The sequence below is a fragment of the Ruditapes philippinarum genome, unplaced genomic scaffold (assembly GCF_026571515.1).
Source record: "Ruditapes philippinarum isolate M1 unplaced genomic scaffold, ASM2657151v2 ctg1319_1_1_1_1, whole genome shotgun sequence".
Taxonomy (NCBI): domain Eukaryota; kingdom Metazoa; phylum Mollusca; class Bivalvia; order Venerida; family Veneridae; genus Ruditapes; species Ruditapes philippinarum.
Window position 1 is genome coordinate 57885 of NW_026866837.1, and position 23136 is coordinate 81020.

Below are 23136 nucleotides of genomic sequence, written 5' to 3' on the forward strand. Positions count from 1 at the left end.
ATAAAAAACCTTTTTATGAGATAAAATTCAGTGTATTGCTCACTGACATGAACACTTGGTCAACATGGCCCCGACGCACAAAAACTGAAGCCGTCTGCTTGAATATGCTTCAAACACAAATAAACACTAACTGGAAATCAAACTTGACAAAAACAATAAATATCCTATTATATTAGTTTTTACTTTTTGTCCTCTTATTGTGATACAGAAAGAGATATGCATAAATAACTATCATATTCGGCTCTTCATATTTTTTGCTAAATGATGTTGAATTTACAGATTCAGCCGTCATAATAAATGACAAGCTTGTATTTTAACTTACTAATGAAAGCTGCTTCCCTTCCCAGCATTATACTGCAGTATTGGATTATTGTGATAGAGCACTGACCTTGTAAATGAAAGTTGGGTTAACTCCATAATGGGCCCACAGACGCTTGGGGGTCAGATCCTGCCCCCTAATGATACGCCCCTGTAAACACTCTATCAAAACTATTTTAATATTTTAACACGAATGGAACTTTAATGAGACTTGATGGTATACGGTATTTTTTTCATATATGTTAAAATTGTTTGAAAACCATTTTTATCGTTGTAATAGATGTCCCATTCGTGTTTAAATTTTAAAATAGTTTTGATAGAGTGTTTACAGGAGCGTATCACATTGGGGGGCAGGATCTGACCCCCAAGCATCTGTGTAATAGGCCATATAAAGGTCAGTATTAAATAGTCGATATTTTAATGAAGTTGAACTATCAAGATGGGCATTATGATCAGTGTAAACCTCTAGTTCATAGGTCAAAGAGAAATAAGCACTACATAATACATTCTTTAGTTTATAATATATAACATAAAACATACACAAAATTATTTAAAGCTCTTTTACTGTCAAATCAGATCATCAGTACAAAATACATATTCAATAAGGTTGTGTTTTATGTATCATAAGTTTTAAGTGATACCAGCACATTGGTAATAAATAATAGTAATCTTCAAGCATTTACTGGTAGAGGCATCAAGATGGTTCCCTATATATTATTTAAAACACAGACAGGTACCTTGGTAGAATCACAGACCTTCAACAAGTTATCTGGATAGCCAATATCAGAAGTGAACATTCCTCTCAACAATTATGTAGGGACAAGTGCTTAAGTTATAGCAATTTCAGTCATTGTTTCAAAAGACTAAATAAGAAACATGTCTATAGATAATGAATGTTGCCACATTCCACAGAATGTCCCCATATTCCATTTTTTCAGTCTATGGACAGACAGTGTGACAGCGAAGTGGCAGTACAAGGGCAAAGTAGTATGAGAGTGAACTACATGTAATATAAAATATTTTTTACATTTGAATGATTAGCTTATGAAATTAAATTGTCATTTTTTTTTCAAAAAAACAATTTAGAAAGTTTAAGTCTTATTTCATCTCATTTCGATGATGAGGACTGGCTGGTGTTGTCCTTTATTATATTTGATGTGCTACAATTACTATATAGCCTTATGTCACATCAAAGGGTAACAAACTATTATATCACATGGTAACATCACTTTTTTGGCCGGCTGACATTACCAAATGTGCCTAACACGTAAACCATTTTGTTCTTTACCAGCTACCCCACCTGCTCAGACTTTTCAGCACTTTTATCTAAAACTATTTGTTCAGCATTACAAAATAAATATCACATGCCAGAGAGGGGATAGAACGGAATGTCCACCTTTGACAAGAAGCCAACCTCAGCTAACCTATCAGTTACTAGTTACAACACTCGGGGTGAATCTTCCATTCTATCACTCAGTCGGATAAGATTTATACTGGTACCTCTTACAAACCAGACCAACTTTTTCAAACCAAAAATCACACTGTACAATCTTCACTGAAGACGTAAAAATAAATATATTCTAGAAAACTTGTTAACTAAAATGTTCTGTATATATTTTTCTGTTTCCATAAATGCCAAGCCAGTTTTTGGTTTCTAATGTGTAGTCTTGTATCAAACACATTAAAATCTGCCAACTGTAGATCCTTCAAATATTTATCACAGATATACTGAAATGAAAAAAAACACAAACAAATTATCTCTAATGTTTAATGTCATTTTTAAAGATTTTGTCATGATTTTATGAAGATGCTGGGGTAGAGGGTAGTCCTAAAATACATGCTGAAAATATCTAAATGATATAAGAAAATTTTGAAGATATCACATAACAATGGTACAAACTTGCTTGTAGTCTGAAAGCATTGAATTTGGCCAATCGGTTTCTGACAAAATTGCTACATTACAAAATTTTCACAGTTCAAATGCTGTACCATAAAATATTGTGTGCACAATAAATAAAGTACTTTATTTCATATCACACAATGAAACAAGTGGAAGATGAATGACAATCAATGAATAGCATTCACTATTTTTATACAAGAGGGCCATGATGGCCCTGAGGTCGCTCACCTGTATATAGCCCCCCCCCCCCGGGCCAATTTTAACCCAAGGGCTTTTATTTGTTTATTTGAACAGACTTGGTAGACACCCATAAGAAGATGTTTCATGCTAAACATCTAAGTTCTAGCTCATTGGGTTTTTTAAAAGAAGATTTTTTAAGTTTTTACTATACACATATAGTTAAAAACAATGACCCCCGGGCTTTTATTTGAACAAACTTTGTAGAAATTTACTAAAAGATGTTTCATGCTTAATATCTAAACTCTAGCTATATGGGTTTTTTCAAAGAAGATTTTTAAGTTTTTGCTATACACAAAAAAGGAAAATCAATGACCCCGGGGCAGGGCCAATTTGACCCCCGGGCTTTCATTTGAACAAACTTTGTAGACACTGATTAGAAGATGTTTCATGCTTAATATCTAAACTCTAGCTATATGGGTTTTTTCAAAAAAGATTTTTAAGTTTTTTGCCATACACATATGAGGAAAATCAATGACCCCCGGGGCGGGGCCAATTTTGACCCCAGGGCTTTTATTTGAACAAATTTGGTAGACACCCATTAGAACATGCTTCATGCTAAATATCTTAGCTCTAGCTCTTTGGTTCTTTAAAAGAAGTTTTTTTAAAGTTTTTACTATATGCATATAGGGAAAATCAATGACCCCCTGGGGCGGGGCCAATTTTGACCCAAGGGCTTTTATTTGAACAAACTTGGTAGACACTCACTAGAAGATGTTTAATGCCAAATATCTTAGCTCTAGCTCTTTGGGTTCTTTAAGAGAAGATTTTTTTAAGTTTTTCTATATGCATATAGGGAAAATCAAATGACCCCCTGGGGCGGGGCCAATTTTGACCCCCAGGGCTTTTATTTGAACAAACTCGGTAGACACTCACTAGAAGATGTTTTAATGCCAAATATCTTAGCTCTAGCTCTTTAGGTTCTTTAAAAGAAGATTTTTTAAGTTTTTACTATATGCATATAGGGAAAATCTATGACCCCCTGGGGCGGGGCCAATTTTGACCCCAGGGCTTTTATTTGAACAAACTTGGTAGACACTCACTAGAAGATGTTTCATGCCAAATATCTTAGCTCTAGCTCTTTGGGTTCTTTAGAAGAAGTTTTTTTAGTTTTTACTATATGCATATAGGGAAAATCAATGACCCCCTGGGGCGGGGCCAATTTTGACCACAGGGCTTTTATTTGAACAAACTTGGTAGACACTCACTAGAAGATGTTTCATGCCAAATATCTAAGCGCTAGCTCTTAGGGTTGTTTAAAAGAAGATATTTAAAGATTTTTCTTTCGGTTGCCATGGCAACCAGAGTTCTGCATGGAATTAAATTCTTTGAACAATTTTTAAAGGTGACCACCAAAGGAACATTCCTGTGAAGTTTGGATGAAATTGGCTCAGTGGTTTATGAGAAGATGTCATTTAAAGCAAAAGTTTACGGACGGACGACGGACGGACGGACGCCGGACGAAAAGCGATCACAAAAGCTCACCCTGTCACTTTGTGACAGGTGAGCTAACAAGAGCTGTCCGTAAGACAGCGCGCTCGACTTTTTTATTGCTTGCCAATAAAAAAAGTTTTTGCAGTAAAAGGCAATACAAGAATCTCTGTATTTTTAAAGTGAACTAGTTGTTTGATACCCTTGAATATTACAGCAATGTTTATATGACATAATTTATGGTAAAGTGAACAAGTGGATAGGAATGAATTTTTTTAGATTTTTTAAGTTTTTTAGTGCTTGCCTATAATACAAAACATTGACAGTTAAGGGCCATAATTCAAATAAAATCTTTGACAGAATTACCTTCTCCTGGACATGTTTGGGAATCATGATTGTAAACAAGTATTCCAACTTTCAAATTAATATCTCAAACAGTTCAGTCAAAAAGTGGACTGGTACTAAAAACTTAACCAAGATTCTAAGACGATAAAAGGCCTTAATTTTTAAAACAAATCCTTGACAGAGTTACCTTCTCTTGCGTACAGATGGGGGTAATGATGTGAAATAGCATTAAAAGTTTCAAAGCAATATCTCAAAGGGTTAAGGCAATAAGTGGATTTTACCCATATTCAATGTATTTTCTAAGTCAAAAAGGGGCATAATTCTGTCAAAAACCTTGACAGAGTTATGTCCTCTTGTCTGTTGATGAAGGTCGTGATGGTAAACAAGTATGGTCAGTTTCAAAGCAATACCTCCAATGGTTTTGAAATAAAGTGAGGTGGTACAAAAAACTTAACCAAGCTCAATACACTTTCTAAGTCAAAAAAGGGCCATAATTCTGTCAAAAACCTTGACAGAGTTATGTACTCTTGTCTGTAGATGGAGGTTATGATGGTGAACAAGTATGGTAAGTTTCAAAGCCATACTTGTAATACTTCTGAAATAAAGTGGGGTGGTACGAAAAACTTAACCAAGGTGTGACGCCAACGCTAACGCCGACGCCGACGCCGGGGCGAGTAGGATAGCTCCCCTTTTCATAGAAAAGTCGAGCTAAAAATGACATATTTGATTCTTAAAAATATCCATTTTCATTGCTTTTGAAATAAATAAAATCTTCTGAAATTTGCTTATTGTTACTCATATTTTCAAAAGTAAGTCAAACCAAAATCGGCAAGATAATATACGCCATACTTACAAAGGGGTTAAAGAAATAAAGAAAGTAATTTTTCTAACGTTAACTTACTGTGTTGAGTAATATAGGGTACGCTCCTTTTGGCACATCTTTTAGAGCTCGAGCCTAAATATGATAAAGAAAGATTTTTCTGTATCTATAATGGTTCAGTGTTGACTACAAAAATTTTATATACAAATGATGCAATAAATAAATGATGCAAAAAAATAAATAAGATAAAAGGCAAAAGTTTGTTTTGAGGTACACCTTTTTTGGACTGTCATTATAAGTATTTCTTCAAACAGGCAAATTTAGACACTTGGAGTTAAAAGATATAAATATTGGTATTTGACAAATGACTGTATAGTGAATTTAAATATACATGTAATGTAAAAGATTTGTTTCATAATTAAGATCTTTGAAGTTGGTGATAACATTTTTACTACTGCTTCCAACATTATGCGGTCATGCCAACACTGCAAAAGTCATATGCTTATTTTCCGGTTTTACTGGTGGAGGAAACATCAAGTCTAATGGACACTTGAAATGAACCAATTAGTTGTATAACTGCATATATAAAAGAAATTCCAAGTCAGTATCCTTAAACACTGATGGTTGGTTGCTTTACACAAGCTAATAGGCTGATATTCATTTCTCAATCAATTGCCAGCAGGGGGCATCTGGGCCCCAGGTTATAAAGAAAATTGTTGATCTTTAACTCAGATCTCATGTTTTCGATTGGCCAGAAACCAGCGAAGGATTTAAAGTGACCAGTGAAAATCTTGAGATATGAGACAGGCCTCTGAAAATTGTTTTATAACCTTAGGGCCTGGGCAGCCTTTTACTAACGTACTTACGTTAGCGTAACTAGAGTTTGAACATGACTTTTGTGTAAGCAGAACTTGGGTATTTATTTGCGTTTCACGAATCTTTCTTAGCTTTGCATTTGCGTAGGTTTTAAACATAAAGTTACGCTTTTTTATTGCTGGCGTAAATTGTATGTTCTGTTTAGTGAAACACAACTAACATAATTTTATGTTTTGCATAAGTCCAAATTTATGTAAAAAGATACGCTTAACTTACTGAATATTAGTAAAACGCTCGCCAGGTGTCTTAATCCCAAGTAAACCTGATCAGATGCAATATGAGCATAAGAGTGCTAGTGAAATTATAAACTATATATAACACTGTTACTCACAGTTTCTAGATGAGAATGAGCTACACAAGCAATATCATACATGACATCTTTAACATTCTGATCTTCTTTACAACGCAATATCTGCTCCTGTGATACATTGTGCTGGAATTAAGTACTAACATGGTAAGTCTCACAAGCTAAATTATCAGCAATACCAGTATTATATATTATTGACAAAAGGATTTGAGCTAAATGTCAGGATTAATATCATTTAATATTCTGAGAAAGGTTTCGAAATTATTGGATGGAGTAATATGTGGTCATATTGCCGTCGGTTAGGTTTTAAGTCATGTCAACACTGGTAAAGACACTTGGTGACTTTTCTAGTTGCACTGTTGGCCTCAAAGTAATCTTTGTATATTATTTCAGGAACACACAAGCACTGAGTAGAACCACAGACACTGTAAGCTACCTTGACAACTTCTTCATTACATAATTCATAGTCACTAGACTAAGTGCTATTTCAAACTACAGAATTAAGGAAAAAAGAGATTTTAGTCAGTGACCTAAACCATTTTACCGTGGAAACTAATGCCTCTGTGATAATAATTAACCCAACTCTTAAAGTACATGAAATAAAATAAACCTCTGTCAACAATTATTTATATAACTCAACACATAGACAGGTAAATGAAAATGAAAAACAATACCTTGATTAAAAGTTCTATAGGTATATAAACTTTGTTTTTACTGGCATGGTAAGCTGTAGCTCTAAGTAATGTAACTAAACCCTGACATCTACCTATATGACTAGCTGCGTGATCAGCATTTACATCTTTTATTCCTGAAAATAAAATACAGATACTTGTGTTACAGTGGATTCTTTTCTCTGTTTTTTTTTTTATGTTTATTACACAGATTTGAAACCGTTTTGGTAATATCTGGACTGTCATTTTCATTGAACTGGCTTTCCTGGATACTAACCAGTCATTGCCAATTTCCCAACAAGTGACTCACTACTTATTCCAAGTGATTTCTGAATCAGGGGTGAGAGACAGATGGCTACAAATGTTTTAGGATCATTTGTCATGGAAAAATTTGACTCATACAAGTATTGAACCAGCTACCCATTGGTTACAAATTCGATGCTTTCCCCTTTTATTTAAGCAGGCGAACACTTCTCTATAAATCCTTGAAAAGATCAAAGAAATCATTACATATTTGATAATTCTAGTTATGTTTGTTTTTTTATTTTGTTGAATTTAGAAACATAAAGACTATTTTCTGTCAGAAACTTTCAACCTATTGATTTAATCTAATAAATCAAATTAATTTTTTTAAATTGAGATACTTGTGGGTATCGGTATCAAGCAAATTAAAACAAAGAGCAGGAGCTGTGTCCATAACTGAAATGCAAATATCAGAGATTCATTGACAAAATACTCTCTTTGATGAGCTAACCAGATTGGCAATGACATTTTTGAACACAAATATGATAAAAAGAGCTTTATCAGACACCTGCACACTCCAATAACAGGTAAGTTAGAGCTGAAACTGTATTTTCTGCAGAATCCTCGACATTCTTCACTGTTCTATTCATATCTTGATCAACTTGTTTAGCCTGAAAGTAGACATGATCTTCATCACAAAAACCACACCACTTAGGTAATGAAACACTCTGAACTTATTTCTGATAAATGTACTTAAATTACAATGTTCTTGTTATTAGATATAATTCTTCGTATTTTAGATGTTCTTCTTGGTATTTTAGATGTTCTTCTTGGTATTAGAGATATCAAACTTCCACATTGAATCTCAACAAAATATTTTTGAGTGAAAGAATTAATCATACTCAAAAGAATTGATTGATAAGTAAGTTATCAGCATTCTGTCAAAGAGGCCCTAATAATTGTTTGAAAATGAAACAAGAGATGTTTGTGAAACACTAAATGTCAAAGGGTGAGAAAAATGTGCAGCCTGATCTGGACTCAACTCGGGACCCTTGGAATACTGTACCGCCGCTCTACCGCCTGAGCTATCCAGCTGCATACACATCTTCTCCCCTAATTAGTGATCAGTTCTTAACCGTGACATACTCCCCTGCTATATTTAAATTCATTCTCGAATTTCACAGAATTACAGAGCAATGTAAATTAAACTTTGAGCATTATGCAGTCACAGTCCCACGTTGGGCTCCAAATGTCACAGGGTGAGAAAAATGTGCAGCCTGACCGGGACTCGAATTCACAACTTACCCTCTCTTCTAAGATTCTTGTGAACCAGATCTTTGAAAGTTTATGTTTTGCTATTGCCTGAAATTAGCAACAAAAAATATGTAAAATTATGAATAAAATGAATCATAGCTGAGAGAAATTTTCATTAAAAATGTGTTTGGACTTATTGTTCAAACAATGCAGAACTGTGTGTTAACTGAAGAGTGTGGATATTAGAATACTGTTGTAACTATAAGATTTGATATATAAACAATGAAGAAATAAAGACAGCAAAGTATTTCAATAATTTTTTCAGTCATGCTCACAGGGCTATGACACAAATGGAGAAAAAAAAATTAAAAAACACTTGGCTATATGATTACTACTCAAAGGCCATGCCCCCATATACAAATCAGATTATCTTTTGTTTCAATGCTCTTTCTATTACTAATGAAGTTAAAAAGTATATTCTAATACATGGACACTTATGCCCCGACTAGATTTTCTGTCACAGTGGCATATACATGTATGTACTAATATTCTTATGCATATTTCATAAAAAGTAAGTGTTATTAATTTTCAACCCTTATCATGCTAAATATCTTAAATGGACTTGTTTATCTGTTAATCCCCACAAAACAATTCATCATTTTTCGTGAAATTTTCATAATATATACTAACTGAATAGTAAATAGCCAACAGTGCAGACCATGATCAGATGGCCAAGGATTTTACACAGCATCACTGTAACCTTGAACTTTGACCTGATAGATGGATGGACTATCCCAATCATAGTATGCTCATACTAAAAGTATATATCTAAAAATTCATTTAACATGTTTCAACATTTTAACTTTTATAAACCTTATATAATTAAAGTCACCACTATTTTCATACAACAATGTGAAAGTATATCTTACTCTTGAAGCTGCTATTGCTACAGGTGTCTCTGGTGGTGTACCCTGAAAAACAGTTTATCATAAACTATGTTAATTACTGATATCTTTGCTTGCCAACTTTGCCCAAGTATGTTAATACAATGTACTGTATCAATATTGAAAATATATAATTTAGAATAAATTACTAGATTAATACTAAGTACAGGTCAATGCAGAAATTTCTGAAAATATTTGGTTATACTAAATACAGGTAACTAGATAATGGATGCAACAAAAAAGACAAATGGTACTTATAAAGTAATAAATAAACAATTGGGGTAGTGAACTTCTTCAAATAAAAAAAAATGACCATAATGAATAAAAAAACTTCTATTTCATTTTCAATTTTCCAATAACTTGAATTAACAATTTTTCAAAAAATAATTTTTTTACATAAATAACATGCCTCTGTAGCAGAATGGTTAAATTTCTTGAAATGGAATCCCTTGTCCTATGACAACAAATAATTCCATGTGAGGAAATTAACTAACTTGATTCCAGTTCTATCCAACATACTAACTACATGTTCTCCTCCAGCCAAAAAGCTGTAAAAGTGTCAAATTATTGTGACATTTACTTGAGAATATACATGTACATGTATGTCACATATAGAAATATTATAACATAAGTTTTACATACTTTGAACATATTATCAATGGTATCTTTCCAGAACTGTAATCTCATAATGGCTCTCATTTTATCACTTGTAACATCTTGAACCTAAACAAATGTACAAACATATCTTTAAAATTATTTCTTATTACATTTCTAAACCAATTTCCCTGAAAAATAAAATGTTTGCTTATTAATTCAAGTACAGCATGTATGGTGGCAATAATGAAATTATAATTAAATTAAATTAAAGGTACTGTGTCATTATTCTATAACATTTTAGCTTTTATCATAATTGCATTAATATATATAAATAATCAAATTAAAATAAAGAAAAGTACAACACATCAAGACCAGAGCTGGTTTAGGTTATTTATTTTCTATTATTTTCTATCGGTATCGGTTCTATCAAACCTTCATATTTGGAAATCTATAGATTTATTATGATAATTTAAATTATTATATAAAATCAAAATGTTAGAAGATAACTTCACATATAAAAGCATGGTAAAGAACTCTAAATAAAAGTAATATAAAAAATATATAACTGATGACTGAAAATAGAACTATTATACAAGTACCTGAGCAAGTTCAATATAAAGTGCTCTGAGTGCCATAGCTGATGTTCTGTAATCTTTGTGGTACAACAATGTACAAACATAATTTTCATAATCACTTTTCCTGCAAGAAAATAATTATTAATGAGACCAAGAAAATGGAAGTTTAAATACTATACAAGGTAACAGAGCAATAAGTTATGACCAGCTATAGACTACATGTGTATATTTAAAAGGAAATCAAATAAAAAACAATTAAAAACGTATAATTTCGATATCTATCAGTGAAATATTCTGTGTCATTTCTAGTTGGGCGGGGTATTCCGATAACAGAATAATTGCAACTATAAAGTATTTTGCATAAGAATAAACATCAAGGTGATCCGATTGAAAACAGAAACCGTGCATGAAATACCGATTGACATCCTGAAAACAAAAAAAAATGTCAAATAAAAATTAGCAAACGTTTTTTCTCTAACTTCCCCATTCATAGATAGGCTTTGCCTACTGTCATATTAAACCGCTGGTATTATATGAAAACTAACTAAAAGATAATTTTTTTTTACATTCAGATAAATTTAACAGCTACTGATAAGTTTAAAGTGTCTTAGTCCCGAAAACAAGTGCCTATGTTAATTGATTAAATTTTGAATATTTTACATAACATGCATACAGTAAGCAGAATACATATTAGCCTGGAACCCTGTTGTATCGATCTATTTATCCATAAATTAAAACTGCAGTTAGAAAAAATTAAATCTCCTTGAATCTTTATTTTGTATAACTTATTTTGATCCTTTTGTCATAATATTTTCATGGCAAACATCACTGATATATAGTTTTTAGCTTTGCAATATACAGATATTTACAGACATGTCAAACAGGTTGAAGAATTAGGTCACGCCATTATATCGATGCATTGTGAGAATCGTTCAGTTAGTCAAAGTTTTGGAAGTCTGAACAATCTTTATGTTAGATTTTTTAGTCAATTAGAAACAAAGATGTCTGTTTTAAAATGTCAGCATAAATTTAGGAACTTTTAACAGACAGTAAATGTACTTTTAATAAGAACACACTATTTATAAGTCTATTTATTAGCGAGCTTGACAAGCTGGCCCGAAGGGCCTGCTCGCAAAGCGAGCTTTACGGTAACGCGAGTACCTGCTAAGTGATGGTTTAAGAAACCTTCGTCCGAAGTACTGAATTGGACACATTGCAACCTTTCGAATTTAAAGATAACGATAAAAACTGAGGAATTCTGACTGAAAACGGATGTGTAGACTGGTCACCCGCGCACGTCTATGGGAACCATAATTGGACAGGGAACCAGAATAACGGAAGCTTGGTATAAAATATCGAATGACAGTTTTAAAACGGAAAATGTAAAATGAAAATTGAAGGCGCCATTTTGTTTGAAAAATCTGATAAATAAAAACAATTTTTTGTCGAATTTTGTTGTGAAAACTATCTAGAATGAAAGAAAATGATCTAACTAAGAAAATGAATCCAAAACACCAATATCTTTTATTCAGTCGTTAACGCTGTACAGACGTTTAAAGTATTGTTTACGTGACGTCACAATGTAGCGCCAAACCGCACGTGCAAAACAAACAAATCAAGTACGCTATTTTAATTTCGCAAACGTTTTAAGTTTTACATTTATTTCACTTTTAATAATCTTTATTTCGCTTGAAAAATTATAGAGTGAAATAAAATAAACAAAGTTTTATCAACGTTTACAAAACTCGTTATTCATTTAACGACAGGGTCGGAGCCATATTTAACGCAGTATGTGAAACGTCACACGCACTCGTCACTGCATTTGAAATAAAACTGAGCGATTATTTCATACTATTTCACGTTAAAAGTACATCGAGCTCGCTTTGAGGCTTTGCCTTTTTCATATAATACGGTGAAGTTAAAGACCGGGCCCGCGAAGCGGGTCCGGGCTTTGGCTTGCCCGGCTATAGCCTACACGTGAATATTTTATAAGAAAATTAAATAAAAAAACAATTAAAAAAATATAGAATTCTATACCTATCAATGAAATTTTCAGTGTCAGTTCTAGTCGGGCGCCGCCATTTACAATGTATGTCAATGATAATAGGCGGGGTATTCTGATTACGGAACAAATCTCAACTTTTCGGATTAGTAATAATTGTCGAGTGTTCCGAGTGAAAACGGAAGCGGGGATGTAATATCGAATGACACCTTTAAAACGGAAAGAATGAAAGGATTTTTTTAACGACTTCCCCGTTCATAGGCTTTGCCTAATTTCATATTACTTGTTAGATGCCGGGAACCAGAATATACCTAACAATTAGGGCTGGGGCGAGTATCTGAGTACTCGGATAATCACGAATCAAAGTGAAAAATCAGGTTTGAATATCCGTAAGCCCAGAGATCGTGGATCGCGATCTTATTTGTTTATATACATTCACTGTTTCCCACACCCTAAAAGTCGAGAAAAATACGATTTGAGTATAAATTATGACAAGTTTACCTAAATACAATTTGCCGGTTAAAGACCATGTACCATGATGCTGAGCTAGGAAGTAATTGTTTTCAAAAAAAGAAAACAAAAATACTCACCCAAAGAATAAAAACATAAACCTAGTTTATATTTGCATATATGTTTAATGTTTAGTTTTTTTTTATTAAACATGTTTTAAAACTAATGTACATGTTTTTATGGGTGTCTTGATAACACAAGATTTGTGGTTCGATTTGTGAATCATAAGTGCTGAATCGCGGTTCGGATCGGATCGTCACTTATCCGACGATCCACACCCCTACTAACAATGAAATTTTCAGTGTCAGTTCTAATCGGGCGCCGCCATTTACAATGTAACTCAATGATAATAGGTGGGGTATTCCGATAACGGAACAAATCTCAACTTTTCGGATTAATAATAATCGCCGAGTGTTCCAGGTGAAAACGGAAGCGATGCATTAAATACCGAATGACACCTTTAAAACGGAAAGAATAAAAATAATTGTTTAACGACTTCCCCGTGCATAGGCTTTGCCTAATTTCATATTATAATAAGATACAATGTCTTACGGTACTGGAAACATGTTTTGATCATTGTTACGGCACACAAACAAATGCAAAAGATTTTCGTGACACTGTTGGAAATGTAAACAATCAGTAGGTGGCGGATTTTGCAAGAAATCAAAAGATTTGTAATTAGATCGATACAATGAATAGCACGATACAATGGGGTTTCACTATCATTCTAAAATTTACTTCACTAAATCCAAACAGTATTGAGTAGGGCTTGATTTTGTAGAGTATAAATTAATACTGCTTCCTTCATCTAATCTGTTTATGGCATGCCATTGCTGTAATAAAGGTAAATTTCTTCTAAAAATCGAATGACATTTGAAAAACATTTTCTTGTTCATGGGGGCTGCCATATTTGGTGTCTACATAAATTATATCCTTGATAAATGATCCTACTCTCAGAGTTGTCGCCCTTAGTTAAAAGGTCTTTTTGGACTTGGCAAAAATTTTGTGTAAATTCAGAAATGGCACAGCTTCTTAGCGGAAAAGACGTATCAGAGTAATTATATTATGTTTATAAGTCTTTTATTGATTGATTTACTTCTCTAGATTTCCATGACAATTTCTACCTGTAATTTTGTCTGTAAAAGTTACAGCACACATGTGCATCCTTGCACCACTGCACTGTCACTTATGATAGATAGCAAAAGCAATATTGTATAGTGTACATAATAGTTGGAAAATCACACTCTTTAAGGTAAAAAGTAAGCTTTCAGAATAAAAAAAAACATGAAACTATATATCTGTTAGCTGGTGATTTTGTTGTTTTTGTTGTAAATGTTATTTTTTTTGTTTTGTTTTTCGGTCTCTTAGTCTTAATAAATTTATTAAATTACAGTTAATAATAGCACATATATACAATATATCTATCACTCAATTGTCACACAGGGCCTCATTTGTCACACAGGGTGTAAGTGTATCATTTACAGCAGACAGAATTAAGTTTTATATAATAGGTCACTGTGTATGACCTTATTTAATCAAAATTATTTAATACATAATGCCAACAGCCAGTAAGAACATTTATGGCACCTTCCATGATATAAATAGCTGTTAGAACCATACATAATACTTATTCCACTTAATATAATGGACAGATGGAATAAGTCTGAAAGATTATGCTTAATTAAGTACATTTCCATCAGTTTTCTAAAAGCAAGATTTGAGAAAAAAAATAATAGACTTTCATCAATGAGAGTGAAGCATATCATATGCATTCCTAGAAATGAACTATCCATGAGTTTCCAGTAAATGTTAACACTAAGTAAACAGTATTTAATTTGAATGTACCAATGTTTTAGAAATAATGATTGTACTTAACATGTTGGATATAACTTAAAAAATGAAGTTAATGGCAAGTGGCAGAGGACTAAAAGTTAGTGAATTAATTTGATATTATTGAATGACCTTCCCACATTGATAGACCTTCTTTCTCACATACTGTAGATGAAATATGTTATTGTATTTTTTTAGAGGCATCACTATAGGGAGTATTTAATTTTGCTATACTTGTTTATCTACACTACTGGCAGTTAGTCAAGATATATAGAACACTGACAGGCTAGCGATGTTTCAATGGTGTTTTTGTATAAACTTCTGTAAACTATTGGTATTTGCAATTGTAAACTAAAGACAATAAGCAAACTGAACAAAATATGTCAGTATGAACTTCAGAAAACATTTAAAAAACTATTTTGACTGTTTAAATTGTAAAATAAGCTTTATATATAAAAGAGCAATCAGATTTTTAATTTCCTAAGATTTGTCAAGGTTCAATTATGGGAATAGGGTAAATACCAGTCTATTTGACCTTTTAACCCTTGATTTTCTGAAACCAAGAGTGATAAGCCTTTGCCACCAGTATAGAGCCACCAACGTATCCATACAGTCTTAACAGAATCCTTACTGTTAGCTGACTGTAAACTTCATAACTCCAATAATCAATAATGAACAAGTCCAAAAATGAAAACTGGATATTTAGGAAATTAAGCAAGCAGTTAACTGTTCATGATGAATATCAAGATATTAAAAGCATAGTTTTAGGGTCTAGTTGGAAGTCATGGATATACAACCTGGCCTGACTATATGATATACTATGTCACGGTTCAGAACTGTTCACTATTTAGGGGAGAAGATGTGTAAGTGGCCGGATAGCTCAGTCGGTAGAGCCGCGGTACGGTATTCCGAAAGTCCCGGATTCGAGTCCCGGTCAGGTTGAAAATTTTTCTCACCCTGTGACATTTGGCGCCCAACGGGCATCGTGACTGTAAAGCTCAGAGTTTAATTTACATTGCTCTGTAACTCTGTGAAATTCGAGGACGAATTTCAATATAGCAGGGAGATATGTCACGGTTCAGAACTGTTCACTATTTAGGGGAGAAGATGTGTAAGCGGCCGGATAGCTCAGTCGGTAGAGCCGCGGTACGGTATTCCGAAGGTCCCGGGTTCGAGTCCCGGTCAGGCTGCACATTTTTCTCACCCTGTGACTCTATATAATATACAGGTGACATAAACACATGATTATTGCTGCCAATAATTAAAGAATGATTATTCGCGTTATTTATTATTTCATCATTATTATATTTAACAAAATCTATTCATGATTTTACACAGTGAATTTATTCTGTTACAGTAATTTTGATGGAGTTAATGTTTACAAGATTATTTCGAATTTGTTATCTTGGCCCTATGGTATGTCTATTCTTGCTGTAACACTACAAGATATATACATGTATCCTATTTTATGAACTTGTGAACATAATATACATGTAAATATATATATATATACAAGATATCCACCAGGTCTGATAAATTTTAGTAAAAGTATAAAGAAATGGAGATAAATGAATCTTAAACTAGAAAGATACACCATATTTTATGTACTTGTAACACAATAAACACCAAGATTGTAAAAAAATATTGTACTGTTATAGTGCAGTATAAGGTCAGTATATAGGTCAAGGTTTAAGGTACCATGGGACATTGAACTTTTAGATAAGGTTAGATTATTGACAACTACAGAGAGAGAGAGAGGCAAAGATAACTCAGCATAAACCATATAACTGACTGTTATTATCAGGATTATCCTGATAATAACAGTCAGTTATATGGTTTATGGTTTATTTACAAAAAAATTATCCAAATGACAATTTTTTGTCTTTTTAACTATTTTTTATAAGTGATGATAATAATAATCATGAAGTTTTGCCATCTGTATATAGCAAGGTCAGTCTGTATCATTGATGTAAAAAGGTTGACTACTCACAGTTTTAGCATTTCTATTAGTATTTTAATGAAATCCCTCTCAACTGTAAATGGACTGTTCCAAATTCCAAGTTTAAATAAAAATTTTGGTTTAAGACAGTGCTGAGTACACCAGTGTTTTCTAAATAGTCATTTGGTAAAGGTTAAGATTTATTTTCCTAATTATTAACAAATATAGTTTTAAAATTCCTGTGATGAAAAGCCACCTCTTTATTTAGACCATTGGCTAGTTACTCATGACTGGTCTGTATATATAAGTCTGAGTTTAATGTATATAAAGCCTACCCCTATACTAAAGAGACGAAGATGACTGATATTTGCATACAGGTTTTTACAAACTTACATTGGTAATATTTTGTTGTTGTTGTTGTTTTCTGCAGAGATATAAGACAGAAAATAAAGAATGAAGTTGAACATCTACAAAAGAGATACCCAGCATTTAAACCTGGATTAGCCATTGTTCAGGTAATAAACACACACACACACACACAAGGTCAAACATTTTCTTGTTATAGAAAGTAATTCGACTGATTTTTTTATGAAGTTAATCTTCATTACTCAAATAAAGCTATTGTATCAAGCTTTCAGAACAGAATCTGTCTGTTTTTCTTCCATGATGTGTGCGTGTACATGTAAAATCCCGTTGCCTTTCTTTGTAATTTTGTTTACTGTAGTTGATGAATTAATTTCTTAGTTCAAGGTTTCAGCCTTGACAGTTTTAGGGTTATCACCTGTCTAAGAATATTTTTATAGATAAAACTTTATGTTAAAGGCACATTATGGAAACACATAAATTTTTACTTCTATAGAAAGGGCAAACATGAATTTTATAACATTTAACTAATGGTTTCAGGGCATGTTCAGTTAGATGCTTGCTACCTGGCAAAAGTAGCACTGTGAAGTAGAAGTAGGAGTACAAGTTTTGCGTTGTAGAAGTAGCAAAATGTAAACAAAAAAGTACTTTGACTTCAATATAAAGTACTAAATCTCTATGTCTGTACTAATTTCCTAAAAACAACAGAAGAAAAAGTTGGTTCAGGTTATTGGCTAGTGAATAGCTTTTTAGAAAGTACACCAGATATGAAATGCTTTTGAAACATAAAAATGAAAATTTTTCTGGTGCATAATGGGCCTTTAATATTTACTAAAAATACCAGTTTATTCCTGTTTCAACTCAAGGATACAAACAGCACTTATTATACTGTATAATCTAAATGTAGATAACCTAGACTCATGATAATTATCCTGTAAATAATGTTTTACTTTAAAATGTTTTTCTTGTCTTGCCTGTCAGAGGTTGTAAATGACCTAACATGTTGGTTTGTGAAAGATAATATCACCTTGACACATTAACAAATATCTTTATACCTTTTACACAACTACATTATTTTATCACATTTCAATCTACAGTTGTTTGGTTTTTTATGAAATTTTTATAAGATTTATATACAGGTATAAAAGAAATACAAATTTGTGTGATGCTTTAAAAAAGGCTTTATTTATTTATGAAAAGCTTTAAAAATTTAAATAATGAGATTACAAATTTTTTACAACTTCTGTTCTACAGTAAAAAAATTATGCAAAATAATGAGGGTAATGGTTCTTTACAAATCAATCACATTTGTGAACCACTAACCTGTCTCAATCTTATTTTGATATATCACCATTATGATGTTGTATCATAGGTTTTGTTAAAACATCATTACTTAGATTGACTATTGCTTCATTGTTTTTAGCTCACCTGAGCACTTAAATTAGTTCATCTTAATCTAAAATTTCCTCAAACATCATCTCCTTCTCTCCTTCATCACATAAACTTCACACAAATGATCTTAAGGTGATCTTTTGCAAGTATTAAAAGTTCCAATCTGATGCATAAGTATTAAGCTTCCATAACTAAAAATAGACATAAAATAGAAATTAGAAAAACAAGGTATAGTTCTAACATATGCTTTTAAGTTTTTGGTCACTTTTGATGATTAAAGCGATTCAGTTTACGTTGACTTATGAAAAAAAAAAAAAAAAAAAAAAAAAACATTTTTAAATTTTCTTCTTGTTAAATAGAGCATGAAGCATTGTTCAACGAAACTGTAAAAATTATGTGATTTGTGGCCAAAGCTCTGCCCAAATTTGACACATGGACATATGTACTTCTGCTCTGAAGAATTTCGACCTTCTCTAGCAATAGATCTCAGGTGAACAATGATAGTTATCATAGTCCTGATGTTTATTTTATTATTTACATATTTATTTAGCTTTGAAGCATATTAAATTTGGTATCACACCCCCAACCACCCACTTGGGTGTCAGACTTGCACCCTTTGGTCCTTGGCTATACAAACTCTTAGGTTAAAGAGCACAACCTCATTGACAACTAAGCCAAATAATTGAGGGTTTGTACTTTCAACAGCGTGACTGTAAGGCCTGCTGTTCTGCTAACAGCTCTTGTTATTAATTGAGGTTGGTGTGCACCAATCTGTAACACATGTATTGTAACTTTTAGTCTTACATTAAGTCCTCAGGTATAACCACTTACTTAATTGAAGTTAAAACATTCAGAAATAAACCAACTTTAATAGGTTATATAAAGATTTTTAGTCAGGATGAATTAATCATGACCTTTTTTTACCGTTGACCTAAAATCTTTTTTTATTACACTACATACATACATGTATATGAATATATATTTTGTTGTCAGGTTGGCGGAAGAGAGGACTCCAATGTATATATAGGTCAGAAGGTGAAGAATGCAGCTTTGGTTGGTGTAGATGCCAGACATGTCAAGTTACCTAACACCTCTACTCAGCAGGAGGTTGTTTCATATTCCATGATTTTGTATTCGTTTTCTTTAAAATTTATATATATGTTTGTATTAAACATTACTTTTATAGGTTAAGTTCCAGACTTCCAAGTTCGATTTTGAGGAAGCTATAAGCTAACAGAACCACTCCCAAAATTGTTTCTGGAACCAACCAGTACTGAGCATTGAATGTAAAGTTTCTTGCTCATGGAAACAACAGCTTGCCACTAACAAGCTTTGCACCCACACAGCTAGAGATTCTTAGACTAATAACCACTTAGCCATGCCACAAATATGGTGTTGGTGTTGGTAGTTTTCACTCCCCATCACGGCAGTAAGCCACATTGAATTCACCAGAGCACAGTCCAGCCACCGCAAATGTTCCTGGGCAGACTGTCAAGCAGTTTACCAGTACTAGTTGCCTTCACTTTTGAAAGGAACTGATACTTCTGTACATACTAGAGCAGAGGTACAGTGCGAATGACCATAGAAAAGATTTCATGATCAGTCGCAACAAAAGTGACCTGCACGGTTCAGGATCAAACCTGGGTCGCCTGATTCACAGTCCAACGCTCTACCTATTGAGCTATCGGCTTGCCACAAATATGACTAACTTTATTGACTTTTGACAGTGTTTCTTTATAACTTTTTATGGTTGTTTGATTTATATATTCTATGTATTATTGTTTTAGATATTACATGCTGTACAGAAGTTGAACGATGACCCTACTGTACATGGAATTATCGTCCAGGTAAATATTTTCACATGTAGTTAATCAAACAACTAATGTACAAACACACAATTGCTGTATAAATAATTGTTTAATTAATTAATTAATTGAAGGGACTCCACTGAGGTTTTACTGACATGACAGGACTGGAAATATTTTTTTTGATATTTGTGTACCATTTGATATAAGGCTAAACCAATAACTTGTGTGCAGTTTTTCAGATTATTTCTCACTCCATTTGTCCAGAATAATAATTATTTTTGTGAAAAATTACCAGGAAAATCAAAGTGTTGCAACACTTTTCACTCAACTCGGGTTAAGAATTTTACTGTAGATTTTCTAATTAATTTTGTGTATTTATGTTTTTCCATACTATACATTGCAGTTTTTCTATTTAAAGTTCTTCATATCAACTATGTAAGAACTTCAAGTTTTATTATTTTAGGCTTTTTGACCTCAGTGGAGCTCCTTCAATAACATATTTGGACTGGACAATTTTGAAATATTTATTTTTATTCTTCCATTATCACAAGTGTTGCGTGTATAATAATGTTAAATGAATAAATTTCCATACTAAATTAGGTTTTACTTGTTTAAAAGTGAGTATGGTGTAATTAATTATGCCCCCATTTCGAAGAAAAGGGGGTATATTGCTTTGCACTTGTCGGTCTGTCGGTCCGTCGGTCCATAGACCAAATGGTTTCCGAGTGATAACTAAAGAACCCTTAGGCCTAGGAACTTCAAACTTGGTATGGTGATAGGTCATGACCAGTAGATGACCCCTATTGATTTTAGGGTCAGTCAAAGGTCAAGGTCACATTGACCTTGTAAGCAAAAACGGTTTCCGATCAATAACTAAAGAACCTTTAGGCCTAGGAACTTCAAACTTGGTATGGTGATTGGAAATGATCAGTAGATGACTGTATTTATTTTGGGGTCAAGGGGTCAAAGGTCAAGGTCACATCGAACTCTTGGGTAAAAACAGTTTCGGATCAATAACTAAAGAACCCTTAGGCCTAGGAACTTCAAACTTGATATGGTGATTGGCCATGATCAGTAGATGACCCCTATTGATTTTGGGGTCAAGGGGTCAAAGGTCAAGGTCACATTGACCTCGTAGGTAAAAACGGTTTCCGATCAATAACTAAAGAACCCTTAGGCCTAGGAACTTCAAACTTGGTATGGTGATTGATCATGACCAGCAGATGACCCCTATTGATTTTGGGGTTAAGGGGTCAAATGGCAAGGTCACATTGACCTTGTAGGTAAAAATGCTTTCCGATCAATAACTTAAGAACCCTTAGGCCTAGGAACTTCAAACTTGGTATGGTGATTGGTCATGACCAGCAGATGACCTATTGATTTTGGGGTCAAGGGGTCAAAGGTCAAGGTCACATTGACCTTGTAGGTAAAAACGGTTTCCGATCAATTTACTAAAAACGCTTAGGCCTAGGAACTTCAAACTTTGTATGATGATTGGTCGTGACCAGCAGATGACCCCTATTGAGTTTTGGGTCAAGGGGTCAAAGGTCAAGGTCACATTGACCTTGTAAGTAAAAACGGTTTCTGATCAATAACTAAAGAACGCTTAGGCCTAGGAACTTCAAACTTGGCATGGTGATTGGTCATGACCAGCAGATGACCCCTATTGATTTTGGGGTCAAAGGTCAAGGTCACATTGACCTTGTATGTTAAAACGGTTTCCGATCAATAATAAAAGAAACCTTAGGCCTAGGAACTTCAAACTTGGCATGGTGATTGGTCATGACCAGCAGATGACCCCTATTGATTTTGGGGTCAAGGGGTCAAAGGTCAAGGTCACATTGACCTTGTAGGTAAAAACAGTTTCTGATCAATTAACTAAAACGCTTAGGCCTAGGAACTTCAAACTTTGTATGATGATTGGTCGTGACCAGCAGATGACCCCTATTGAGTTTTGGGTCAAAGGTCAAGGTCATGACCAGTAGATACTTGATAACCCTTATTAATTGTTTGATCACTGGGTCAGAAGTCATGCATAATAACCTTATCACATGACTAATTGGCTGCTGATAGGGGGCATACATGTTTTACAAACATATCTTGTTAATTAATTAAATGCTTTCTTGCTTAGCATGTAAAAATCTTTAAATTTAGTTATAACAATGGCTTTGTAATTATCCCCCTGCCGAAAAGGCGGCTGGGGATATAGTAATAGTCTCCGTCCATCCGTCCGACATTCCGTCCGGCCGTCCTTCCGTCCGACATTTTTGTCCGGAGCATTTCTCTAAATGTATTTGAGTTATCAACTTGAAACTTCATAGGTGGATAGACCTCATTGAGGAGGAGTGCAGTGCACAAGAATGATAACTCTACCCTGCATAATTTTTGAGTTATTGCCCTTTGTTATTTTTCAAAATTGATTTTTGACCATAGCATAACTCAAAAAGCCTATGAGATATCAACATGAAACTTCATAGGTGTATAGATCTCACTCAGGAGGTGTGCAGTGCACAAGAATGATAACTCTACCTTTCATAATTTTTGAGTTATTGTCCTTTGTTATTTTTCATACTTAATTTTTCACCTGAGTGGAGCATAACTCAAAAGTGTTTGAGATATCAGATGAAATGTCATAGGTGGATAGATCTTATTGAGGAGGAATGCTGTGCGCAAGAATGATAACTCTTCCCTATACAATTTTTTAGTTATTGCCCTTTGTTCTTTTTCATGCTATTTTTTCCTGAGCTTATCTCAAAAAGTATTTGAGGTATCAA

At 33.3% G+C, this 23136-nt stretch overlaps 2 protein-coding genes across 3 annotated transcripts in view; one reads left to right on the plus strand and one right to left on the minus strand.

Annotated features, from left to right (window-relative positions):
- Window positions 1-864: 864 nt before the first annotated feature.
- LOC132733860 (NADH dehydrogenase (ubiquinone) complex I, assembly factor 6-like) lies at window positions 865-13968 on the minus strand. The gene is made up of 10 exons (XM_060720582.1): window positions 13769-13968; window positions 10543-10642; window positions 9989-10069; window positions 9332-9373; window positions 8454-8510; window positions 7717-7819; window positions 6909-7042; window positions 6259-6360; window positions 5133-5186; window positions 865-2046 (listed from the first exon to the last, which is right to left on the minus strand). The coding sequence occupies exons 1-10, from the start codon at window positions 13936-13938 to the stop codon at window positions 1915-1917; spliced, it is 975 nt and encodes a 324-aa protein (XP_060576565.1). The 5' UTR covers window positions 13939-13968; the 3' UTR covers window positions 865-1914.
- Window positions 13969-13978: 10 nt separating this feature from the next.
- LOC132733858 (C-1-tetrahydrofolate synthase, cytoplasmic-like) overlaps window positions 13979-23136 on the plus strand; it is a 43418-nt gene continuing 34260 nt past the window's right edge. For both annotated transcript variants that reach the window (XM_060720578.1, XM_060720579.1), the window contains exons 1-4: window positions 13979-14084; window positions 17230-17314; window positions 19548-19661; window positions 20342-20401. In XM_060720578.1, coding sequence (XP_060576561.1) covers window positions 14050-14084; window positions 17230-17314; window positions 19548-19661; window positions 20342-20401 — 294 coding nt within the window. In that variant the 5' untranslated portion in view covers window positions 13979-14049. The remainder of the gene's footprint in view (window positions 14085-17229; window positions 17315-19547; window positions 19662-20341; window positions 20402-23136) is intronic.

Bases quoted from the DNA above. Each gene is read 5' to 3' on its own strand.
- LOC132733860 (XM_060720582.1), bottom strand. From the start codon at position 13,938: ATGGCAGCCCCCATGAACAAGAAAATGTTTTTCAAATGTCATTCGATT. The intron at 7,043-7,716 runs GTGTCTGATAAA...TTTTATTTTCAG, and splicing joins CCTGTTATTGGAGTGTGCAG to GAATAAAAGATGTAAATGCT. The intron at 6,361-6,908 runs GTATTGTTTTTC...ACTTAATTCCAG, and splicing joins CTATAGAACTTTTAATCAAG to CACAATGTATCACAGGAGCA.